This window comes from Eretmochelys imbricata, chromosome 7, assembly GCF_965152235.1.
Source record: "Eretmochelys imbricata isolate rEreImb1 chromosome 7, rEreImb1.hap1, whole genome shotgun sequence".
NCBI classification, from domain to species: domain Eukaryota; kingdom Metazoa; phylum Chordata; order Testudines; family Cheloniidae; genus Eretmochelys; species Eretmochelys imbricata.
In genome coordinates this window covers 8,139,162-8,154,548 of record NC_135578.1, presented here as the reverse complement: position 1 = coordinate 8,154,548, position 15,387 = coordinate 8,139,162, and the positions used below count along the sequence as shown (strand labels likewise).

The window sequence follows — 15,387 nt, the reverse complement described above, 5'->3', positions numbered from 1 at the left end:
CTTTTCATTTCCCTTTAGAGCAGCCTTGACTAGAAACCTTTACAAAATAAAGTAGTTTTCTGTATTATTTGTTATTGGCTTCCTTTAACTCTAGTTTTCTTCTGCTTTTGAATAGTTGCTTTTTTGAACTGTTCCTTTAGGTTTCCAGATGTTCTGTAAAGAAAGCAAGGGAGAGGGAAAAGGAAGCAAAATTATTTTAAGGGTCAAAATTTCTTCCCATTCAAAGGTCCATAAACAAATAGCATCTTCCCTCCCTTCTGCCCAGCTGATAGAGAGGAACTTTATTTAATTTCTTGTTTCTTATTTTTTCCTATTCTGTTAAGTACGGACTGGCATAAGGTAAGTGCATTCTTCCTCATATACCAATTTATTTAGTATTCTACTAAATAAGTAAAAGTTTCTCATTTATAGTTGTGAAACCTTGAAATCCAAGGAGGCATTATTCAATGGAATACACCTTACAGTTAGACACCAGGAGTGTACAGGAGCCTTACGTTTAAAACAAATGTGGGCCGTGATTTGATTTCAACAAAGTTACACCAGCAGTAAATCTGACCCTATGTATTTCATTCGTTAAATAATGGATACTTCATGAATAATGGTATACACAAAGCGTTAATCTAAGATGACTGTTTAAAGCCATTGATTTATAAGCAGCCCAGATCAGTAAGTCATTCTCATTTGATACTTGTTTCTTAGCCCACTTAGTGAACTGAGTTGCTGATCTCTATAGTTTCCATTGAAAGGGTGTCCATGTTAGAGTTGTCACCACCAATCTGATATGGCTCATTGACACCCTTGGTGATGTTCTCAGTAGAGAATCCAGAGAGTGAATGGAACTGGAGAGTGAATCACTCTGCCCCAGGGATGTTTCCTGGACTTCAGGATTGAGGTAGGGAAGCCGACATTGCTACCATGCTAGGTGTGCTTAGTCCACTTTTACAGAGAGAGCTCCAGTCCTGGGCTTGTCCGTCTGGCACCTATCAAGATAACTAACAGCACCTACTAATAGTAATACAGTGAAGTTATTTAAAATGAACATTTAAAGTAATTTGATACTCTTATGTCAAAAAGAGTTATTTTGGTGAGTAATGAAGCAAGTATAAAAGTGTGCTTAGTCTCTTAAATGGCTAACAGGAAGTCCATCCATAGCAACTTTCTTTTTATTCGTGTTGCCTTACATCGGTCATTGCTATTAGGTAATAAGTATGATGGCCAACAATCCAGATGGAAAAGTGAGCATAGTTATTACTGTGCTGTAACAAAATGGGCACACGGATTCCAAACACACAGGTGTAATGTAAAGTCTGTATTTCCTTGGAAGCTAAACTATAGATCATAGATAGGCATGAGTGTGTTCCCCCATTTATGCTGGTGGAGGGGAGTGAAAGTAAGTGGATCTGTTGGGAGGGGTGTAGAAGGGGAGGAGTTGCAGCTTCATGATATGGAGGCAGTTTCATTCCATGTGCGTTTGGGAGCCTTTATAGTAGAAGAGGAGAGAGCTTTAGAGCAGCGGCTCTACATGCAATCATCTCCTTGGGACATGGTGGGTTCCTAGTGGTAAATCTGTGCTGGAATTAATGCCATAGCAAACAACCTTAACTCCTCCTCTTGGACCTTCTATCCTCCTTGGAGATATGTCACCTGGGTCATCAATGGCAGACCATCTTCTTAGGAAGCATACTTCCAATGGGCAGCACGGAGCGGCTAAGGCTTGTTCTGCTGCTCTGAAATCTGCAGGGCTGCTGTCTTTTCTCTCCGGATCCCTAAGCCCCACAGGGTTAGCAAGCTATATGTACTCCCCCATTCCCTGCTTAAGTGCTAGAATCCTACATGTTCATGAAAGAATGGAAAGGAGATGCTGAGATTTTCCCAGTTGTCATCCTCTGCTTTGGGGTTCTTGTTTAGAAGGGATGATTGGATCCCTCGTTTACAATTATTATTATATATTCTAATGTAAATGGCTATGTCATGGAAGCCTCTGATATAGGAATTGAGAGATTCAAGAAGAAAAAGGCTAATGTAGTGTCTCGTGCCTGTAACGTAAAACTGTAGCTGCTTTAAGACTGTGTTGAAATATGAGCCACTATATTCTCTGCTAGCAGTTCACAGTGGTGTAAAATTTTATCTTTCTCTTCTGATTCATAATTGCTCTTTGGATTTTATGACATTTAGTACTCCCGGATACCACAACAAATTAAAAAAATATTATGGTTAAATCTCACCAGCCAAGATATACCAGTTAAAAAGATTGTTTGGTTTTTTTCACCCATGTTAATTTTTAGGTGATGGTTGCAGAAGCACTGAATATTTCGAGGGAAACCTACTTTGCAATTTTGATGGACAGAGCTTGCAATGGACCTGTTATGGTTGGCAGCCCACAGGGGGGTGTTGACATAGAAGAAGTGGCGGCTACTAGCCCGGAACTTATCTTTAAGGTATCAGAATGATATTTCAGACTCAAACTGTAATCAGATTTCCAAATGAAAAAAATGTCCTCTGTGGAAAGACATTACAGTAAATAAATAAATAACAATTTCATATAACAAAATAGAAACCTGATCCTGGGAGATGAGGAAGGTTCAGCATCTCATTTTGTTAACCCTAGACCTCTTTTCCTAATCTAGTCAAAGTCTTAGTGAGGCAATGCTCTAAATTTCACACGTTAAAGGTTGCCTGTATATGAAGCATTTTCTTAAATGTTTCTTAGTATCTTTCATGTTTCACTTTAACTAATTGGAAAGGATGGGTAGGCTAATTCTTTTGCAGGCAGGCTTAGGGTCAATACCATGACTGCCAATTAAAAAAAACACACTTGATTTCAAAGACGGACGTTGTCAATTATTTCCTCCTCTTAGTATAGGTTTAAGTCTTGCACCTCAGATACCACTGTGTTGTCACTGTTGACATGTACTCACTGCTGAATGATGAGTAATGCATTCAAGTATTTATGATGTTTCTGTGTCTTGGTAATGAGTAGATAAGCTATTCATTTGGGCAAATAATTGATACAGACATGTATAATTATGGGAGGGGGGGCAAAAATATTTAATGCACATTGTGAAATTATATAAACTTAGTAATATTACTGGGCAGCAATACCACTGTCTTGGAGACTTTCCAGAAGATGTCATAAAAATTAACAACCTAAATATTCATCAACGCCATCTGTACAGTAATTAAAAATGAAAACTGGTGTCAGATTGTCTTGTCAGCATGCCACCCTGAAGAATTATATAGTTTTTTGGAAGGACTGTTTCATAGATGGTGTGATAATTATAACATACCCTATAGGCAGCTGCTATAGCCTGAATCTCCAAGAACTTTGGCAAACTGCCATACTTTAATTACTAATTTGCAAATATATACTAAGCATTTTTCTTTTCAAGTTATAAATCTCTACTCAGATTGAATACCTTAATTCTCTTTATGTACTTTATTGTAACAGGAGGAAATAGATATTTTTGAAGGTGTAAAGGACAACCAAGCATTGCAGATGGCAGGAAATTTAGGATTCAAAGGACCTTTGCAACAGCAGGTAACTTGACAGGGAAGGGTTCAATTGTCTTCAGACAAAGAGGGTGGAGGATGCCAGTTCTGCTAAGTAATAAATACCTCCTGAATGGTTCTGAGAGGCTTTATGCCTTTTAGGGTCATGCTTAAAAAGTTTGTATCTTAATAAATTCAACCTGTCTCATAACAGGTGTTGCCTATTTAGGTGCAGGTGTGCGGTGCTAACAGAAAATTTATTGTTCCTGAAATGAAATAGATTCAGTCCTTGATCTTGTGAGTTCCGTTGATTTCAGTGGGTGGAACAGATTGCCCACATGGATCCCTTTGCTGGATCAGGTCCTTAATATCTCAAATGCAATATGACAGGCATCAACAAATAGGTGTTTTGTATAGCTGAAGAATGGTTTACTTTTTTGAAGTCTGAGAGACATCAAACAAAGGCTGCCAGTTTGCTGACAGGATTCTGAGAGTAGAATTTTCAGTGCATCAGCGCTTATCTCTGTTTTATGCTAGGAATTCTATATGGTACATAATATCACAAGATACAGTGCTGGAGTGAATCACTTTGTAGACAGGAAACAGCTGTATTTCAGTTAATGTTAATAGGTGTAAAAGACAGCTATCATATGCTCTTTCTTCATACTTTTCCCCATAATATCAAAATGCCTTTCCTGTAGAATCCCTTTTCTGTAGAATCTTTGCATTTTTAATACAGCACTTCTAATTAGTTTCCATCCCAACTGTGCAATTAACAAATGCATAATCATTAAGTTGATTAACGCACATTTGAAGATTTAGCAGTATCTTCAATGAGAGCGAATGATTATGTCAAACCTTTCAACCCTTGCAAAGTTCTGGTACTTAATTATTGACAACAATACTTGGGCTGTTAAACTGAACTATTTTATACGTTTCTTTCCATGTGCCATAACCTCTTGAATGGAATTTACTGAAGTATGGAAAAGTAATGGATAGGTCAATAAATAAAAAGGTCCATTTGAATAGCAACTACTTCTGGGGTGTGAATTCTGTGCTGCTCCTCTAAAGGTACGTCTACACCTCAGAAAGACCAACTGCAGCCAATCTCAGAGCCTGGGGCTAAAACTGACTCGGAATCGCGCTGCGGGGCTAAAAATAGCAATGTAGATGTTTTGGGTTTGGGCTGGAGCCCGGACTGTGAAACCCAGCGATGGGGGTGGGTTTCGGAGCCCAATCTCCTGCCCCAGCCTGAACGTCTACCCTGCAAGTTTACAGTCCACTTGCTGAGCCCTGCAAGTCTGAGTCAGCTGACCCAGACCAGCTGCACATGTTTAATTTCCGCGTAGATCATGCCCTTAGGGTCTCAGCACAGAACTTGCAGCCTAGGGGGCAGGGAGCTATGGTGGCTTTAAGCACCTTTGTGTCCTCTTGATTCTGGGCTGCTCTATAAGTTACCGCTGCCTTATGCTGTCTGGACTCTCCTTAACGCTGCAGGTAGTGGCCTCATCCGTGGATGCTCTGCCTGCCCTGGCAGGCCCCCTACACTAAGGCTTGCAGGAAATAGCCATAGGGCTGTTGTCTACACTCAGTGCCTCTGCTTGGGACTCCTGCCCTGATACTGGGCTTTTAGAGCCTCCTTATACCGTTCCTGCCCTTTTTCCTTGTTATGAAGGGCTCGGAGTGGGCGTGAGACTGTCATCCCAATTTTATAGACCTGCTCACTGGTGCCTTAAAAATAAGAGCATGGCTAAATTCTGATGCAATAATGAATTTCTAGTAGTTAATGTTACATGAGCTCCTATTTTAATAATATATTAGTTTGCTCGCAAATTGTATTTTTTTTTTATTTATGTTGCTTTAATACACTGCTATTAATGTCTCGGTTACAGAGGCGCAATTCCATGGGAGAGTCACCCGTAGAACTGAGAGCAGGATTTGGCCCATTTGGTGTAGTCCCAAAGAAAGTGCAAATATATGTGCATACAGAACACGCACAATTAGAGCTTGGCAAATATCTCAGAATGGAATTTGCATTGGCTGTTCATGAACCTTTTAAATTCATTTTCTGCAGATTTTCAACTGAGCAAGTTTATTGGCAGAAACGTTTGTAGAAACTGAATTGTATGCACATATTTGTGAGAAGTGAATGCTTAATTCAAAGAGGAGTATTCACCCCAGAAATTTCATTCTAATAATTATGCCATCATCCAGTTAGGAAACAGGTTACATATTTCTGTGTCCAATTACAACTGAGACCGATAATAGCTCAAATATTAAATACAAGTAACAAACTGCTTGGCAACGGCCCATAGAACAAGAATTACTTTGAGATTATTTGGCACATATTTAATAACAAATAAGTTTTGAAACTTGGAAGTTGGTACTGGTACAATATAGATGTAAAGCACAACCATTCCCTCAATGTTACACGACTGTAGAATTTGGGTATAACTTTGTCCAACAGTAGTAGTGGGGGTTTTCATAAAGGTAGAAGCAACATAAAAGCAAGTTTGGTTTTCAATTTGGTTCCCTTCCTTACTTTCCGAAAGATCCCAAATGTTTTGGTTTGAGTTTTTGGTTAACTGAACCACTGACCAAGGGAAAAAGCTTTGGAATGTGTGGTTTTTGGGGTCCCAATCTTTCCGCTACCTCATTGCAACCAATAGGGTTACAATATACCAATTAATTGCAGATGGAAAGGTTGGTTTACTTGAGATGTCACATTTCCAATGCTTAAAACATAGCTGACCTGTTAATGGGGGAACAGCAGAGGTAAACAGTGGTTGAGGACTTAATATTATGTCACGGTTAGCCCTGCCCACCCCCACACACAGCCACAGAGAGAGAGAGAGAGAGGAGGGGGCAAAGAACAGCAGTGGGGAGCAGGAGAGACCGACTTTTAAATAAACAAACCCAATCTTTCAATTGTTGTTTCTACAGGGAAAAGTTGCATTTTGATGTAGGAGGGAGATTTATATTTTTTCTAAACAGATTCAGCAATTAATCTGCACTCATCAAATCCACATTACTTCTCAGTTTCTGAATTTACACTCATTAACATAACTACTTAACTTGAATATCAGCATACCGGAGAAAATATATTCATTATGAACTCAGAAACTTATTTGATTTTGCTTAAATTAAGCTTGTTTATATTAACGATGCTGTTCATTTTACTGAAATTCCTCAGTTTGTATACTATGAAGATAGCATTTACAAAATGTTTATCAAAACTTTTAGGCTTTATTCTTAATATTTTTGGTATGGTAAAACTCCATTTGAAGTAAATACTACTGTAATTCTCTTAATCAAGAGCTGCTGTAATCGTCTACCGGACTTGAGATATTATGTAATTTGAGATACTAAAAGTAGATGTAAAGGTTTACTGTTCCTTTTTGTGCATGCTACTTACAAATCACTTGATCAAATTTAGGCAGCAGATCAAATTAAGAAGCTGTACAATCTTTTTCTGAAAATTGATGCTACTCAGGTTGAAGTGAATCCATTTGGTGAAACCCCAGAAGGACAAGGTAAGAAATAAAAGAAAACAAATGAATATATTATAACTCTTTCTTTATGCAAACTATTCATTAAATTTCATGGAAGGTGATAGCAGCAGCTTTGCATTAATTTCACTGTGTAATTTAATTTAAGCAATATTCATAAATGTTCCCATGATAGATTTTAACATGGCAATCAATACCTCTTATGTCATCTAAATATGGAAAGTATCAGCATCTGCATGTTGCTTGGTGACAAACTTCAACTTTTTCTTACTTTTTATACAAAGTATTTTTGCTCATGCTATTGTAATTAGTGGGCTAGAGAGGAAAACACTCATTATTTTAGGATTTCATCTTAAATGTACAGGTAAGTTGCAGTTATAGGTGCATGACTGTGAAAGATATCAGAGCATAGGAGAGAGGAAGACCTGTTGGGCTAATGGAGTTCACACCTGACTGTATCCTTTGGGAAGGTAAAGGGTGGTGGATTTGCCTCACCTGTGGAAGTAGGTATAAGACTGTGCAAGATAAAGATGGGAAGCCGCTTTATCTTGCACTTTGCGATGTGACGGAGAGACTGCTGAGACTCATCAAGCCCTTGGATCGCTACCCCTTCCTGCTTCTCCACGTGGGCACCAATGATACTGCCAAGAATGACCTTGAGCGGATCACTGCGGACTACGTGGCTCTGGGAAGAAGAATAAAGGAGTTTGAGGTGCAAGTGGTGTTCTCGTACATCCTCCCCGTGGAAGGAAAAGGCCTGGGTAGGGACCGTTGAATCGTGGAAGTCAACGAATGGCTACGCAGGTGGTGTCGGAGAGAAGGCTTTGGATTCTTTGACCATGGGATAGTGTTCCATGAAGGAGGAGTGCTAGGCAGAGACGGGCTCCACCTTACGAAGAGAGGGAAGAGCATCTTTGCGAGCAGGCTGGCTAACCTAGTGAGGAGGGCTTTAAACTAGGTTCACCGGGGGAAGGAGACCAAAGCCCTGAGGTAAGTGGGAAAGCGGGATACCGGGAGGAAGCACAGGCAGGAATGTCTGTGAGGGGAGGGCTCCTGCCTCATACTGAGAATGAGGGGCGATCAGCAGGTTATCTCAAGTGCTTATATATGAATGCACAAAGCCTTGGAAACAAGCAGGGAGAGCTGGAGGTCCTGGTGATGTCAAGGAATTATGACATGATTGGAATAACAGAGTTTTGGTGGGATAACTCACATGACTGGAGTACTGTCATGGATGGTTATAAACTGTTCAGGAAGGACAGGCAGGGCAGAAAAGGTGGGGGAGTAGCACTGTATGTAAGGGAGCAGTATGACTGCTCAGCGCTCCGGTACGAAACTGCAGAAAAACCTGAGTGTCTCTGGATTAGGTTTAGAAATGTGAGAAACAAGAGTGATGTAGTGGTGGGAGTCTGCTATAGACCACCAGACCAGGGGGATGAGGTGGATGAGGCTTTCTTCCGGCAGCTCGCGGAAGCTACTAGATCGCACGCCCTGGTTCTCATGGGTGACTTTAATTTTCCTGATATCTGCTGGGAGAGCAATACAGCGGTGCATAGACAATCCAGGAAGTTTTTGGAAAGCGTAGGGGACAATTTCCTGGTGCAAGTGCTAGAGGAGCCAACTAGGGGGGGGAGCTTTTCTTGACCTGCTGCTCACAAACCGGGAAGAATTAGTAGGGGAAGCAAAAGTGGATGGGAATCTGGGAGGCAGTGACCATGAGTTGGTTGAGTTCAGGATCCTGACACAGGGAAGAAAGGTAAGCAGCAGGATATGGACCCTGGACTTCAGGAAAGCAGATTTCGACTCCCTCAGCGAACGGAAGGGTAGGATCCCCTGGGGGGCTAACATGAAGGGGAAAGGCGTCCAGGAGAGCTGGCTGTATTTCAAGGAATCCCTGTTGAGGTTACAGGGACAAACCATCCCGATGTGTCGAAAGAATAGTAAATATGGCAGGCGACCAGCTTGGCTTAACGGTGAAATCCTAACGGATCTTAAACATAAAAAAGAAGCTTACAAGAAGTGGAAGGTTGGACATATGACCAGGGAAAAGTATAAAAATATTGCTTGGACATGTAGGAATGAAATCAGGAGGGCCAAATCGCACCTGGAGCTGCAGCTAGCGAGAGATGTTAAGAGTAACAAGAAGGGTTTCTTCAGGTATGTTGGCAACAAGAAGAAAGCCAAGGAAAGTGTGGGCCCCTTAATGAATGAGGGGGGCAACCTAGTGACAGAGGATGTGGAAAAAGCTAATGTACTCAATGCTTTTTTTTGCCTCTGTCTTCACGAACAAGGTCAGCTCCCAGACTGCTGCGCTGGGCATCACAACATGGGGAATAGATGGCCAGCCCTCTGTGGAGAAAGAGGTGGTTAGGGACTATTTAGAAAAGCTGGATGTGCACAAGTCCATGGGGCTGGACGAGTTGCATCCGAGAGTGCTAAAGGAACTGGTGGCTGTGATTGCAGAGCCATTGGCCATTATCTTTGAAAACTCGTGGCGAACGGGGGAAGTCCCGGATGACTGGAAAAAGGCTAATGTAGTGCCAATCTTTAAAAAAGGGAAGAAGGAGGATCCTGGGAACTACAGGCCAGTCAGCCTCACTTCAGTCCCCGGAAAAATCATGGAGCAGGTCCTCAAAGAATCAATCCTGAAGCACTTAGAGGAGAGGAAAGTGATCAGGAACAGTCAGCATGGATTCACCAAGGGAAGGTCATGCCTGACTAATCTAATCGCCTTCTATGATGAGATTACTGGTTCTGTGGATGAAGGGAAAGCAGTGGATGTATTGTTTCTTGACTTTAGCAAAGCTTTTGACATGGTCTCCCACAGTATTCTTGTCAGCAAGTTAAAGAAGTATGGGCTGGATGAATGCACTATAAGGTGGGTAGAAAGTTGGCTAGATTGTTGGGCTCAACGGGTAGTGATCAATGGCTCCATGTCTAGTTGGCAGCCAGTGTCAAGTGGAGTGCCCCAGGGGTTGGTCCTGGGGCCGGTTTTGTTCAGTATCTTCATAAATGATCTGGAGGATGGTGTGGATTGCACTTTCAGCAAATTTGTGAATGATACTAAACTGGGAGGAGTGGTAGATACGCTGGAGGGCAGGGATAGGATACAGAGGGACCTAGACAAATTGGAGGATTGGGCCAAAAGAAATCTGATGAGGTTCAATAAGGATAAGTGCAGGGTCCTGCACTTAGGACGGAAGAACCCAATGCACAGCTACAGACTAGGGACCGAATGGCTAGGCAGCAGTTCTGCGGAAAAGGACCTAGGGGTGACAGAGGACGAGAAGCTGCATATGAGTCAGCTGTGTGCACTTGTTGCCAGGAAGGCCAATGGCACTTTGGGATGTAAAAGTAGGGGCACAGCGAGCAGATCGAGGGACGTGATCGTCCCCCTCTATTCAACATTGGTGAGGCCTCATCTGGAGTATTGTGTCCAGTTTTGGGCCCCACACTACAAGAAGGATGTGGATAAATTGGAAACAGTCCAGCGAAGGGCAACAAAAATGATTAGGGGTCTGGAACATATGACTTATGAGGAGAGGCTGAGGGAACTGGGATTGTTTAGTCTGCAGAAGAGAAGAATGAGGGGGGATTTGATAGCTGCTTTCAACTACCTGAGAGGTGGTTCCAGAGAGGATGGTTCTAGACTATTCTCAGTGGTAGAAGAGGACAGGACAAGGAGTAATGGTCTCAAGTTGCAGTGGGGGAGGTTTAGGTTGGATATTGGGAAAAACTTTTTCACTAGGAGGGTGGTGAAACACTGGAATGCGTTGCCTAGGGAGGTGGTGGAATCTCCTTTCTTAGAAGTTTTTAAGGTCAGGCTTGACAAAGCCCTGGCTGGGATGATTTAATTGGGGATTGGTCCTGCTTTTGAGCAGAGAGTTGGACTAGATGACCTCCTGAGGTCCCTTCCAACCCTGATATTCTATGATTCTATTGGTTGCTTTTTCTGAACCCTACCTTTCTGCACTCTTGGTATATTAATGACACTAGCTTGTCGTCGTCTTAGCAATTTACTGACATGTACAGTACACCATTTATGTTTCTTCTGGGTTTGCCCCTGTCTCTTTACAATGTTGTAAATGCATTGAAAGATTATCGACTTGAAAAAATAATAGTAAGTTACGTTTGGTGCAGTAGAAGGATTAGTTTGAATTTAAGAGTAGCGGTGGAGGACAAAAATATCACACTAATCCTTTTCATCAAGTCATTAATAATGGGACAAACTGCAAAAGTGTTAGATATTCAGGTAAACCTTCAGGACAGAATTGAATGGAGCAACAGCATCTAACCTGGCAGGAAGAGCTGTAAAGAATGGCATTAATTCTTGGGAGATGTGTTCCATGGAAGAGCAGTGAGAAGAGGATTTATTTCAGGAGTGGCATAATGGCTCAGGAGGGTATGTCAGGGAAAAGGGTGTGGTCGAGTAGAGTGCTGGTGCAAGGAGTTGGTATGAAGTGCAAAGGATGGCATAACTCAAAGCTGAATCTGTGTTTCAGCGGAGTGTAAGAGCAGCAGATTTCTCATTCATTTCAATGGGCAGCAACCACATTTGGAAAGACTCAATCAGCCATTGTGTTATACAACCGTGATGGAATTTTTCAAAGACAAGGGAGTGGGGATTGTTGGGCTGGCTAACGCTAAGTATTAAAATAAATAAAATGTATTGTCAAAATAGAATATGACATCCATGCTGCTCTTTGTGATAGTATTGTAGCAACTAGTTGGTGGAAAATTATTCACACACATACTTACATTTAGATATAATATAAAATTGTAGGTTTAATTTAAAAGCTACTGTTAAAATAATGAATGGTAAATGCATGTGCACACAGGTGCTTAGTACACATTCCCCTTATCAGCCCCAGATCACTTTTGGGTTTATCATCTACACATGAACATAAGAATGGTCGTGGTGGGTCAGACCACTGGTCTGTCTAGCCCAGTATCCTGCCTCTGACAGCGGCCAGTGCCAAATGTTTCAGAGGGAATTAACAGAACTGGGCAGGTTTCAGAGTAACAGCCGTGTTAGTCTGTATTCGCAAAAAGAAAAGGAGTACTTGCATCTGATGAAGTGAGCTGTAGCTCACGAAAGCTCATGCTCAAATAAATTGGTTAGTCTCTAAGGTGCCACAAGTACTCCTTTTCTTTTTGCAGAACTGGGCAGTTTATCAAGTGATCCAACCTCTATCGTCCAGTCCCAGCTTCTGGCAATCAGAAATTAAGGGACACCTAAAATGTGAGGTTGCATCTGTGACCATCTTGGCTAATAGCCACTGATGGACCTATCCTCCATGAACCTATCTAATTATTTTTTGAACCCCGTTCTACTTTTGGCCTTTACATCACCTCCTGGCAATGAGTTCCAAAGGTTGACCGTGCATTGTGTGAAGAAGTACTTCCTTATGTTTGTTTTAAACCTGATGTGCCCCCTCCTGTAAGTAACCAATACTCACTTTGCTACTTTCTATGGTCCTCCACTCCATTAATTCACTCACTCCTTCCAACAGGATAGCTGTTTTTAAAGAGCCTGTTATATGACCTACCAGCTCTTGCAAGTCTGTTAGCTTCTTTGACAGGCCCTGGCCTGGCCTGAAAGGTTGGGTCCTGCAACCATCGTGAGAGAATAGTCATGCTCATGTTTTCTTCCCTCCCACTTCCTCTGCTGCCGTTTAGTGGAGAATGATGTGGAATTCTGTATTTGATAGGAAGGGAGTGAATACTTGAGTGACCCTGTGTCAGTGGATGTGGTTAACGAGAGTCATAGTGACTTGGTCGTGAGGTAGATTTACCTTTAAGGATATTTTGGAATTTAAGCTTCGTGGGTAGACCGTTCTAGTTGTGTTTACTTGTCTAGCAACTGGGAGGGATTTGATTTGTGCCTTGAGGAAGTAGTGGTCAATTCAGGGGTGTTTCTAGTGTTCCTTTTGTCTATGTAGAGCCTTAAAATCACATCCAGGGTATGACTGATTGTCCATGTAGGTCCAGAGATTAGAAACTGAAGGTAGAAAATGTGGAGGGGAGGTTTTGGGTTATTACAGCAGCAGGAATTGTCATGATGGCTGTTGAAATCGTCCATTCCAATAGGAGAAGATAGTCACCTTGTCAGACAGCATCTCCATCAGCTCCTTCGGGAGGAGTGGTGCTAAATACAGTAACTCCTCACTTAAAGTCGTCCCGGTTAACGTTGTTTCGTTGTCAAGTTGCTGATCAATTAGGGAACATGCTCTTTTAAAGTTGTGCAATGCTCCCTTATAACGTCGTTTGGCAGCCACCTGCTTTGTCCACTGCTTGCAGGAAGAGAAGCTCGTTGCAGCTAGCTGGTGGGGGCTTGGAACCAGGGTGGACTGGCAGCCCCCCATCAGCTCCCCGCTCCCCTAAGTTCACTGTGTGACAGCCGCCCAGCAGGTTACCAATTGCTGACAGTTCAGCTGTCCCTCACCTCACTGCCATGTGCTGCTCCTGCCCTCTGCCTTGGAGCTACTCCGGGGAGCCTCCTGCTTGCTATTCGGGGGAGGGGGGAAGAGGGGGCCTAATGTCAGGTTGTCCCCCTCCCCCCTGCTCCTGCACCCCACTTACCCCATCTTCCGTATAGCAGGGGGGACACACAGCAGGGCTCAGGATGGAGGGAGTTTCCTGGCAGCAGCTGCCCTCTCAGCTTGCTGATTAACTTTAAAAGGCAGTGTACTTAGAGTGGGGTCAGCGTACTTAAAGGAGCAATGTGTATCTCTCTCACATGCACAGGGTGTGTCTCTCTCTCTGTCTGCCATGCTGTCTCCCCTCCCTCCATTCGTGCTGCCTTGTAGAGTGTGAGGCTACATTAACAATGACTTAACCCTTGAGGACTCAGCCAATTGCTAGTTCATCATTTAGCAGTAAGGCATCCCCTGGGAAATATCCCACCCTCTGACTTCACCACCTCAACCAAGCTTCACAAACATCATCGCTGTGTACCAGTATTAAATTGTTTATTTAAAACTTATACTTCGTGTGTGTGTGTGTGTGTGTGTATAAAATACAGTCTTCTGTCTGGTGAAAAAATTTCCCTGGAACCTAACCCCCCCATTTACATTAATTCTTATGGGGAAATTGGATTCACTTAACATTGTTTCGCTTAAAGTCGCATTTTTCAGGAACATAACTACAGCGTTAAGTGAGGAGTTACTGTACAAGCTTTTTAATTGTCCACAGTTACTTTGTACATAAACTTCTTTTCATTAAAAACCAAATAAGATAGTTTAATATAGTTAGGCTCCCTTTGCTCAGAAATTCAAGAACTGGGTTGTGAGCAGAGATTGTAACAATCTTTCATCCAACTGGCCAACAATCTTTCATGCATGAAATCAAACACAGTAGAATTGGCAGAGTAGTAGACAATAAATAGACTTTTCCTGTGCTTTAATTGAAATTCTGTTGGTATTAGTGACTACTAGAAACTTAAACAAAAACCCCACTTGATACGTGTTGTTTTGTTTTTTGTACAGGTTTTTGGACATTAACATGCAGTATCATAAAGTGACATTTTTAAAACAAACATCAGTAGAAATAATTTGCTTACAGTTCCATCTGACAGTAATTCAGAGATTGCATTATAATCACGATCAAGTGTATGTGTGTTTTGAGTATAATGAGCAGTTGTCAAATAAAACTGAATTAGAAAAAAATGATTAATTACCAAAATTTATAAATGCTGCCTTGATACAACAGCATGTTTTTGCTGGTGGTTGGTGGGGTTGTTTTGTTTTTTATTTTCTGTTGTTTTCAAAAACCCTAAAGTATTTTGTATAGATTTTGCATTTGGAAAACGAACAACAGTATTTCAGAGTGGAAAATAAGATTTGAGAATTTTAGTGAAGTATTGGATGCTTGGTTTCTAGTTCATCTAAGATGCATTAATGACATAGAAATGGATTAATGACCTTTATTTTATAAATCTTACTCAGTTTAATAAATTTAAGTAAAATTCCTATCAATCAATCATAGCTTTATTACGTTTTCACCCAGTTTGTGAAACTTTTTTTCCATGGTATAAAACCAGGACTCTTGTCCAATGTATTTCTGCCAGAAGCCAAGTTTTAAACATAAAGGGGAATTCTGTCCTCAGGAACCCCAGTAGACCAAATCTTGCTTGCCTCATTTATGTGAATAATCCTATTGACTTCACTGGAACAAATTGGAGTAAGGTGAGCAGGATTTTTGTTTAGTGTGTGGGTGCTGATTGGTGCTGGTGTCCTGTGATATACAAGAAGGTCAGCCTAGATGATATAGTGATTCCTTCTGGCCTTAAAAATCATTGACTTTTTGTTTTTTCCATTCACTAAAGTGGGGATGCATAGTCAAATAATTTGAGTAAAAATAAGGTATTGGAATATACACTGATAATGCT

General features: G+C 41.6%; 1 protein-coding gene across 3 annotated transcripts in view; it reads left to right on the top strand.

Annotated features, from left to right (window-relative positions):
* The window catches only part of SUCLG2 (succinate-CoA ligase GDP-forming subunit beta), a 232,409-nt gene that overhangs the window by 117,173 nt on the left and 99,849 nt on the right, over positions 1-15,387 (top strand). For all 3 annotated transcript variants that reach the window (XM_077821193.1, XM_077821194.1, XM_077821195.1), the window contains exons 5-7: positions 2,286-2,438; positions 3,449-3,538; positions 6,926-7,022. In XM_077821193.1, the coding sequence (XP_077677319.1) occupies positions 2,286-2,438; positions 3,449-3,538; positions 6,926-7,022 (340 nt within the window). The remainder of the gene's footprint in view (positions 1-2,285; positions 2,439-3,448; positions 3,539-6,925; positions 7,023-15,387) is intronic.